Raw genomic sequence first — 10527 nt, forward strand, 5'->3', positions numbered from 1 at the left:
GAAGCTACATGAACCAGATAGAAGAACCAGTTCCAAGTGTCTGTCTTTTATTCTAGTTTCATTGTAGTAGGGATTTTAAATTGTACTTTTCAGCTTTATCTAGAAGCAATTGTACTAGGTACTCTGAATATTGTATTGAAGTTAGAGTTAACTTGAAGCTGTCGCAACAATTAGAGGTTGGTTGACACAAAGAGATTAGAAGTAATCCTTAGGTTTACAAAGAGTTTTGTAAATGCTGTTTTGGCTCAGTGATTTAGTGAGCCGGGTGTTTTTCATGTAAAAATACTTGTGTTCTTTACTTTCCGTATTTATTATTTCCGCAACAGTAGTATAAGTAACACATAGAAGAACCGGTCCTTCTATAATCTATGTTGGCATTGAATTATAAAACATCATACATGTTTTTTGTAAGCTTGTCGTCTTTCATTAGACATTAGTTGTGCGTTTCTTACTTTATGCTATTGTTCAACAGAGTTTCTCAGTGGAAAAATTGACTGGAAAGAAATGCTACTTTTTAGGTGCAAGGGATCTTAATATTGCATTGGGGGTGATACACCAAGCTATTGGAAATGGACTTCACTACCAGAGTCCAGGTTTGCCATTTTCAGCGGATATCTACTATCCTTTTCTTGAAACAGTGAGTATATGGATTAATGACAATTGTTTGTCTAATCAGGTTTCCAGAGGTGGCTGAGTTCATACTTGTTTGTTGGCTTGAAATTTGGGGCACAATAAGAGCTGGGATTCTGTCACCACAGACTTCCTACGTTGCTTACCTTGTGTACGAGGTGAAGGACTGTGTATCTCACAAAGAAGGGCTTATTGTTGAAGGAATTGAGATAAGGCCAAGAATGGGTTAAATATCACATTTTTTAGAAAATATTTTTGCCATACAGCTACCATGTATTCCGAATAGAACATGCTTCTTTTTGGAGCATTCCTCCATTTCAAGTATGTTTTGGTGCTATGGTAACTGGCTTTGTTGTGTATAAAGTATAAAGTATAAACCCATACTAGACTTTATTGTTTCAGAACCATAATCATATAAACAGGTTAACAAACTAGGCTTGCAATTTCCATTTCATAAAACTGCCAATTATTAGTGAAATGCTCAGTGAATTAAATGACATGTTTGACCAATTAAATACATGACTAAATACCCCCGAAGTATAAAACACACCATGTAGTAAAAAAGCATAAGTGCAGAAAAAATATGAACTTCAGTTTAAACAATTATAAGCATAAGATGCAGAAAGACAAGTTATTTTTCAAGAATCATCCTTGTTTTACTGTTGAGAAGTTCACAGTTGATACTAAGTAGCAATACCATGTCGTGTATAGCATAATGATACAAAATTTTTATTATGGGGGATTGAGTCATAGTTGCTTGGTTGATTGTTCATGTTGTATTGAGAGAATAATTTACATAAGAATCTGAAGAACTGTACATGTATGTAGTCTTGTGTTAAAACAAAGTGACCATTTTCCATGCTTCGCTCCCGTGGAAAATTGAAATATTATAGTGATTAATCAGGAAGAGGAAAATTACTGGTTGCTCCTGGTGATCAATTCTACATCAAAGATTCAATACCAAAAAGGTTGCTTTCAGGAGCAGGTGATATTGATTTTGCTTGCTTGTCAAACAGCCACCAGTTTTCACTTACTTGCTGAGTAAAATATATGCAATTGCTCCTGCATCCTAGCTTGCTGCCATTAATCCACATACAACATTCTTCCTCCACAAACAATGTTCTATGCCCAAGGCTTTCCATCTTAACCCACAACAGTTTTGGAATATCCAGCCTGTAAACTTCAACATCATCCACTTTTTTAATGGATCTTTTAGAGACCAAGAAAATCAATAATATTTCCCCATCTGATTCAACTAAAATTTCCCTGAAATGCCTTGAAATAACATAAGGAACAGCCCTGCTTGAGCTCATCTCAGTGACTCTAAGGCTAGAATCAATTTCTTCAATTACTGCAAGTGTCCCCTGCAAACTCAACGCGTAGAATTTTCCATTAAAGCCAATGGCATTTATGAACTGCAAATGTTCACCTGAGCCAAAGGGGTCAGTTAGGTTACAGTCTTGCTTCCTCCACACACATTCTTTTCTGGCCCCCGTTTCACAGAACACAAAAGCTGGAGAAGCAGCACCTGTTAGCACCATAATCATACAAGTTTTTCCATAGTCATTGAGACTTATGGGATGAAATGTAGATAAAGTTGCAAACCTGAACGGAACGCGGGTATCCCAAGATGGAAGGTGACAGTAGGTCTCTCTGTAGGATTTCCACAATAAGATATCATTTGGACAGCGTCCAACTGCTATTAGTGAACCATGAGAATGACCCTTGAAATATATCCAAGGGTCCTTCCATGTCCGCCATCTTCTACCATAAGGCCAGTAATATCCTATATGAAAGCAGTGAGAATGATTCTTGTTTTTTTGAATTTCAGTGAGTTGTGGCCATAGGGATTTTCCTATTGGGATACATTTTTTAGAGTGTGCTGATCTCCATGACTTGGTGACACCACCAAAACTGATGTTTTCCATTAGACTCGGTTCACTTGAGATTAAGCTGGTGAGTTCTTTGGGAAGATTTGGCCATGGCCTTGGGCTATTATTGGCTTCTTTCTTTGGTGAACTTTGATTCTTATCCTTCTTGACTTTTTGAACCATGCTTTTTTTTTGTGCAGAAATGGGAGCTAGAGAAGGAAATGATATGGGAATATAGCTTGAGGCAGGCTTAAAATAATCAAGATCAGATGTGGCCACCAAGTAACCGTAGACTTCAAGTTAGTTGATCTCTTGGAGCACAAGGTTAGCGGTAGTTTCTTTCAATTAAATAATTGAGTTGACCATTTAGATGCCTTATTAATTTAACATCCATCTGGAACTCACTGTGAAAAAAGTAGTAGTGCAGAAAGTAATATATGGCCTCCAGTTTTAACAACTGTAATTTTGAGATGCAGAAGACAGATTATTTTTCTTAGTTCCGAAAAGTTCATAATTTGATAGCAAGTAGCAGCAACCATGTCCTGCATGTAACAATATAAGGCATCAATTTCTTCACTATGCTACCTACATTTCGATTCAAGGACAATCCACACGCTTTTTAAATGTAACCTAAGTGGTCTAAATTCAATGCCATTATTTACAATTAGCTACTCATCAATAACCTGGCATCATACCAATTTAGTCTTTGTTTTTGGAGTAAATAAATTTAGGATCATCTTTGCTAATGAAATGTGTTAATAAAAGCATCAAGGGAGCCAACAAAAAGTTAAAACTATGGAGAATCACTCCATTCAAGATAAGTTGGAGTAAGATTGAATATGTAAATTGCAAGTTTAGCCCCCTTTGAAGGGGAAGTGGAGGAAATGAAAACTCAGCCTATAAAAAAGAATTCCTTCAAATCAAAACTTGATCTCTACTACTTATTGTATATTTATATATATATCCAACTGATTAACAAAAACACAAACAAAAAATAATTTATGAAGAAGTCAACTATCTTGATTCTTGGAGCCTAAGGCTAATAAAATAAACAGCTGGAACAGGGAGACAGAGATTATAAATGCATTTTTTGGATTGTTAGACAAGCTCCAGAATTAGTCCTTGTTTCTTTTATCCATTATCTATACATGGCTCCGAATGATAGGAGAAAACAGAAAACTTCATCTAAAGAAGAGTCTGCTTATGTGGAACCATGGCGAAATCTTCCTGAAAAGCTACTCAACTTTCTGAAAAAGCAACCAACACATTCAACTCAAGCAAAATCCATAGGTTCTGCTGGTGTTTCTAAATCATGGAGATTTGCATCCAAGAAATGTGATTCCATCGCACAATCACCGTGGCTTGAGCTTTCAAATGAACCCCAATACTATTGCAAAACTCAGCAGCATTCCTTCAGCCTCTCATTTGAAGAAGCCGGTTGCTATTGGTGGCATGGTAGAAGAAGGCCGCGTTATGATCCTTGGAAGCATTTTCATTACTTCTCACCTTGGTTGAATGGAGAAAATATACCTATTGATTGCTGTTTTCTGAATACTTCCAAAGGCTATGCTCATTGGGCTACTTACTCATCCAATGCTAGAAAATCATTTATGTTTCCCTTTCTAAATTCTCATCCTTACTACTCTCCTTTTGTTGGTAGTGGATATTGTTGCTTTCCACCATTTGTGGTTTATCAGTTAGGAAAAAACCAAAAATGGATGCAACAAGAAAGCAGTCAAAATGGCCTAATTGATCCAAATGATCCTAAGGGGCAACTGATACAATTCAGCAATGCAATTATCTTTGAAGGGAAGTTTTATGCACTGAGTTTGCAGGGGACTCTGGCAGTAATAGAAGAAAGTGATGAATCTCAGTTTCAACTTACACGACTAAGTAGTAAACGAGCCATTCCTTCGAGCTACTCAAAGCATTTCATAGAGTGCTTTCTTGAGTCTAATGGGGAAATCTTGCTCATTTTCCTAATTTCAGAAAGATCAAACAAGATGGTGAACAAAGTGGAAGTGTTTAAGCTGCAGATTGAAGATTTGTCATGGTTAAAGCTGGAAAATTTCGGAGATAGAACGCTATTTGCGGGGATTAATTGCTCCGCTTCAGTGCCTGCAAGTCAAGTTGGCTGCAGAAATAACTCTGTATATTTTACTCATAAGGGAATTGATGGTTGGAGACGGTATGATATGAGAAGTGGTTGCATTTTGCCCTGTTATGATAATGCTGGTTCTGAGATAAAAATTCCAATGTGGGAGGATCCAGTAACTAAAAAATCATTAGGTCGACGTCGACGATATTGAAATTACATATGTTTCTGATCCAGTATCTCGTCTATGTTTTTATATTATTCTGACATGTTAGTAACTTTGTTATTGTGTGAAATAAAAGTGGACAAAATGTCTGACTTGTTAAATTGATGGCTGTTGTTTTGAGAAGCTTTACCTATTTTGAACATAAACTGTAATTCCCACTAATCTTGGAATCTCTTGCCGAGACAAAAGAAAATTTTCTTGATTTATACACAAGTTTCAGAAAGTAATCTTGCAGACGTACTGGTCATCATAATCTTTACGGTTGTTTTAATAGTATTTTCTTTTTAAGATGATTTTTTGGGAGTGAAGAATTGTTATTGGTTATGCGTTGACTTGCTAATATTCTTGAACTGATTAGTTGGAGTAATTAGCTGTATTGGTTCTAGTTGAGATCTGCTCTTGTATTTATTAAATTATTTCATTACCAGGAAACTTGTGTCCCAAGAAGTCAACTATTTTGGATTTTGGATGCTAAGGCAAGAAGTCGCTGAACCATATTCACAAGCAAAATATAGTCAAAATTTCAAAACGGCAGACTTACTGTTAAATAGTGCCAGGGGTATTTTTGTAATATCGTTTCTCTTAGCTGACCCTAAAACCCCCAAAAACGAAAACCCTGCCCATTTCAGCTGTCATTCTCTATATTATGAATCGTCAATCCAAATAAATGAAAACTGAAATTATATTTCTTCTTTCAGAACCATTAAAGATTTATATGACAGATCAAAGTTTTGTATTACAGATTGTCTTTTCTCTAAGGCTAGAAAAGCAGAAGTACCTTAAAACTCATTCTCCCTTTAACATCAACTCTCTTTAATTACTGGTGGGAAAAGAGATCAATTTTACTTTTTAATGTAATAGGGGCCAAAGACGGCTGCTATAACTGGAACTGTAAAACATGGAAATGCCGGCCGGCTTTCAACAGAAAGAATCAAAAGTTAGAAACAAAAAGAACAATAGCCTGGATTGTAAGATTCAGTAAGATGGCATTTGAGCGAATAAATAATGGAAAATCCAGTTGAGAAGGTCGTCTTTTTATTTTATTTTATAATAGTATATCTTTCATTTTCCGTCACTGTTTTCAATCAATAAAAAGAAGTTATTTTGGTGCCTTGCTGTTGCTTTTTTTCTGTCATTCTGACAAGAACAAAGAGGCAATGGATGGCTTTGTTTTCTGCAAAATATCTAGCTTTCTGGTGCAATATATGTACATATATAAACATATTGAAAAGCTGAGATGAAAATTTCAAACTCGATTTTATAGTTTATAAGAAAGTTCCTCATGATGCATAAGATACTAGTCTGTTATATAAAGTGTCTGTATCTGTTTGGTTTTCAGATTCTCAGAAACTCCTTTTTGAACATAGTTGCTGTCACTAGTGTATTCTCAAAAACTTGATGTTAATTACAAGATACAAATAGATTACCTTTTTTCTGGCAAATTTCTTGTCCTGTCCGGACTATAAAGAAGGAGCGATCGAGTATGTAATATGCCTATAAACATTTTTACCAAGAACTTAATTCCTTAGCACAAGCTCAACTTAATTCAAGCTTTCAAAAGATGAAGGAGTCAAAAATCATAAAAGAAAGTTGAAATTCCTTTGTTTTTGCTGTCAAATGGAATTGAATTCTCAGCTCCTAACAAAATTTAAAACTTAAGCATCCATGAGAGGCATTCAACTCCGTTAGTCGTCAAAATCCTTGCAAGAGAGGAAAGTTACATAAAATTCATCTAAGTTACAGATATAAATGGGAACTCTTAAATGAATTCCATGTGCACAAAAAGGTAGTCGTGGTTACAAAAGTGATTTTGTCGACGAAGCAGCTGATGATGTATAAACACTTGAGGATTTAGTACTGTTATAAGTGTAAGTCATAGTCTGTTCCTGCTCACGCCCCACTGTTTTAGTTTCATAAGTATGTGAAAATGGAGGCGAAAACATATTCAATGGAGGGGGAGAATACGTCGCAACAGGCATTCTTGAGGGAAGAATAGGTAACTGAACTTCAGAATCAAGAACACGAATTGCTTGCCCTATTGATGGCCTGAGTTTGTTGTCTGGATGAGCACACCATAGACCAAGAACCATTAAACGTTTCATTTGTTGCTCATTAAATATCTTATTCAATCTTGGATCAGTTGCTTCAACTAGCTTTCCAATTCCATAGAGGTTCCAAACCCATTCCACCAATCTCACTTGATCTTCTGCTGCTTTAATATCTATTGATCTTCTTCCACTTGCTATTTCCAATGCTACTATCCCAAAACTGTAGACATCTGACTCCTTACTAGCTTTTCCATTCATAACACATTCAGGTGCCATATACCCTACAGTCCCCGCCAACATTGTTGTTTGAGATCCTTTTTCATGATCCACAAGTCTAGCCAAACCAAAATCGCCTAATTTAGCGTTGAAGTTTGAATCCAACATGACATTACTTGCTTTTACGTCCCTATGGACTACACATTGTTCCCACTCTTCGTGTAGATAGAGCAAAGCCGAGGCTAATCCTTGAACAATTTTCCACCTGATTTCCCATACCAACAATGACTTTTCTTTGAAAAGATGCTTATCTAAGCTTCCATTAGGCATCAATTCATAAACAAGATGCAACTGCCCTTTCTCGTGACACCAACCAATAAGTTGAACTAAATTTCTGTGTCTTAATCGGCTGATGATCTTCACTTCTGATGCATACTCCTTTATCCCTTGTTTAGAACCGCTTGATACTCTCTTAACAGCAACATATGATTTACATTCCTTCAATAAACCTTCATAAACTTCGCCAAATCCACCTTCTCCAAGCTTCTGTCCCTCAGCAAAGTTGTTCGTTGCAAGAGCTAATTCACCATATGAAAACTTCTTAGGGCCGGTTCCCTTTTGAAATTCATTGTCCATACTCAGATCAGCAAAGACATGGTCTTTATCATTCCTTTTCCTCTTTTTCTTCAATAAAAAGCAGCTAGCAGTGATCAGCCCAAGAATCAGAACAGGCAAACCTATGCTTGATCCAACTACTAGTCCCTTGTTTCCTTTTTTCCTGGCGCTGATTTCTTGATTGGAAGGAGGACCCTTTGGATCTTGAACTTGAGTAATAGGAGGACTTGCACTAGGCTGTTCAGCATTTTCTGGATCTTCGTTAGGATCAAAACTCAAACTTGAATTGAAATCCCAAGACTTGACATTGTTTTTCTGAAACAATTGTCCAGTTGATGCTGAGAAGCCAAAAGTAACATTCTCAGGCAAATAATTCCTCAGATCAATCAATAAACTAAGCTTGTCCTTGTTAAATTTATTATTTGAAAATCCAGTGAAAACAACTTTAAGAGTATGCGAACTAGCATTATAACTAATCCAAGCATCATTTTTCCTCCCCAGTGTAATGTTATTCCTCCATACTTGAGTAACAGCAGATTCCATAGAATTTACATTGATACCAACATGTAAATAGGGTGGGTCCCAAGTATTGAGAAATGTATCGAACTCGATAGCAACAAATGGCTCAGGGGATGAGCTGCCTTCTAACTCGGCCTTGGCAAGACCAAGGCCATTTCCAGCTGAACCAATTGGTATACTAGAACCAACAGGAGCTAAGAAAAAGGCGAGTCCATCAGCAAAGCTATCGTTACCATTTGAATCAATGACAAACGAGAAATGTGTAGTAAAATCTGCCAATTCTCCTGTAGTCTTTTTCCATAATTGCAGTGGCTCAATAAAATTAGCTCGACCAGTTTTTCCACCTAATGCCACATTACGCTCATCAGGGGTGACTTGTATACCCTGGTTCGATATATAGGCATCTCCAGTGACATTGATGGAACGATTAGCATCAGAAGGATTGATGCTGGAGAGGTTAAAGTTCAGTGAATAGAAAGAAGGGATAACAAAAAGTACTAAGAATAGCAAGATGTTCAAAATTTTGCTGAAAACCATGGCTTGGATTGTGTAAGATCTTTCAAACAGATAGACTGTTTATGTATACATAATTAGAGGGGAAAATGATATTTTTTAAAAAACACTTTTGACAAAGTAGTTTCATTTACACTCTGTTTACACTCAATTAGGAAAAGTTTGTTTTATTAATTTGTTTTGTCTTTACCTTTTGTTTTTGCGACAATATCAAGGATAGGCTACGGACGGCTTTGTTTTGTCTAAACCAAGCCATTTGAAGACCAATTTCTTAAGAAAAATATTGGTCGGATAGCTCATTTGAGATTTTCAAACGCAATTTTATTGGGAAAAATTAGAAATAGCCTGATTTACAACTGCTTATGAAAAATTAGTCATAATTTCAAAATTAATGGAAATTTAACTACTTTTTCATGTGAAAATAAAATTTGAACAAATACACTCTTAAAAATCAAGAAAAATTCCAGCATAATATGGTGTAGCTTGAATTTTTTACATATGAGATTCCAACATAATGTGTGGAATTCATAATATACTGGAGTTCCAACAAATATATTGGAAGTTTATACGTAGAAGTTTCATAATCCGACATATTATGCTGGTACTTTTATCCAGATTTTATCGCCGCATTAAATAGTGACTACTTTTTAATAACTTTGCAAATACTAACCATTTTTTAATAACCACCCGTAAAAATGGCTATGTCATGCCATTTTGACAATTTTATTTGTTTGTGAGATCTTATGGTAAAAATTGCACGGGGCGCCCTATTTGGTCGCCCCCATTTAACCTATACCCATATTTTTAAAATTATTTAACCTATACCCTAATTTTAACAACTTCAGACGCTTCCTCTTCTTCCTCCTCTTCTTGTCTATCAAATTAACTTTTCAACCACTACTTTAATATATTCACTAATAAAATGTGAAGTCAAATTAACAACTTAACCTACATTTGATCAAATACTGTCATAAAATAACAAACCAGAGTATTGTTATTGTTCTCTATTTGAATTCAGAAACCCTGTCAACAGAAGGTAAAATGTTGGCTTCTACAAATTTTACAATCCTTTATTTTGCAAGCTCGAGATACAAATCCAAATGCATCGAGAGCGCAACAGATACTCTCTAGTTCATCTTGTTATGTGTTTATCTCATACTGAATATACAGAAGTTCCAAATCCAGTATGAAGAACATGAAGAATTCCCCATGAGGTAAACCCCGATGTGATGCCAAACCAGCTCTTAGTTACACTGAAAAGTTAATTTGTCCGAAAGTTTGCACTACAAATTGAAGAACTTCAGACTAATTTGTCTGAAGTTTGCACTATGAAGTGAGGGAAAACTGAAGTTTGCCCTTGCACTATGAACTGAAGTTCCTGAAGTTCGCACTACAAATTGAAGAACTTCAGACTAATTTGTCTGAAGTTTGCACTATGAAGTGAGGGAAAACTGAAGTTTGCCCTTGCACTATAAACTGAAGTTCCTGAAGTTTGCACTACAAATTGAAGAACTTCAGATTAATTTGTCTGAAGTTTGCACTATGAAGTGAGGGAAAACTGAAGTTTTTCCTTACACTATGAACTGAAGTTTGCGTGATTGCCTTTGCAAGTCAGGCCAAACTTCAGGCAAAAATATCTGAAGTTTTGCTTTGATAAGGCTACACTTCAGGCAAAAAATTCTGAAGTTCAAACTTCAGACATAATTTTTTTGTTACTTCAGACCCGTATGCCTGAAGTTACCCGAAAAGTGGGTACGCTTGTAATTGTTTTTGCAAAGGGAGTATAAGTTAAAA

At 35.9% G+C, this 10527-nt stretch overlaps 3 protein-coding genes across 3 annotated transcripts; 1 reads left to right on the forward strand and 2 right to left on the reverse strand.

The window, feature by feature from the left end:
* Positions 1 to 469: 469 nt before the first annotated feature.
* Positions 470 to 4907, forward strand: LOC117274378 (uncharacterized). Its single transcript, XM_033653644.2, has 3 exons — positions 470 to 593; positions 677 to 2586; positions 2702 to 4907. The coding sequence occupies exon 3, from the start codon at positions 3650 to 3652 to the stop codon at positions 4808 to 4810; it is 1161 nt and encodes a 386-aa protein (XP_033509535.1). The 5' UTR covers positions 470 to 593; positions 677 to 2586; positions 2702 to 3649; the 3' UTR covers positions 4811 to 4907.
* LOC138906628 (F-box/kelch-repeat protein At1g57790-like) lies at positions 1572 to 2684 on the reverse strand. Its single transcript, XM_070195895.1, has one exon. It carries the CDS (start codon positions 2682 to 2684, stop codon positions 1572 to 1574), a length of 1113 nt encoding a protein of 370 aa, XP_070051996.1.
* Positions 4908 to 6502: 1595 nt separating the features above from the next.
* Positions 6503 to 8757, reverse strand: LOC104087140 (L-type lectin-domain containing receptor kinase IX.1-like). Its single transcript, XM_009591542.3, has one exon. It carries the CDS (start codon positions 8755 to 8757, stop codon positions 6619 to 6621), a length of 2139 nt encoding a protein of 712 aa, XP_009589837.3. The 3' UTR covers positions 6503 to 6618.
* Positions 8758 to 10527: the final 1770 nt, after the last annotated feature.

This window comes from Nicotiana tomentosiformis, chromosome 1 (genome assembly GCF_000390325.3).
Source record: "Nicotiana tomentosiformis chromosome 1, ASM39032v3, whole genome shotgun sequence".
NCBI classification, from domain to species: Eukaryota; Viridiplantae; Streptophyta; class Magnoliopsida; order Solanales; family Solanaceae; genus Nicotiana; species Nicotiana tomentosiformis.

Bases quoted from the DNA above. Each gene is read 5' to 3' on its own strand.
- LOC138906628 (XM_070195895.1), bottom strand. From the start codon at position 2,684: ATGGTTCAAAAAGTCAAGAAGGATAAGAATCAAAGTTCACCAAAGAAA.
- LOC117274378 (XM_033653644.2), top strand. From the start codon at position 3,650: ATGGCTCCGAATGATAGGAGAAAACAGAAAACTTCATCTAAAGAAGAG.
- LOC104087140 (XM_009591542.3), bottom strand. From the start codon at position 8,757: ATGGTTTTCAGCAAAATTTTGAACATCTTGCTATTCTTAGTACTTTTT.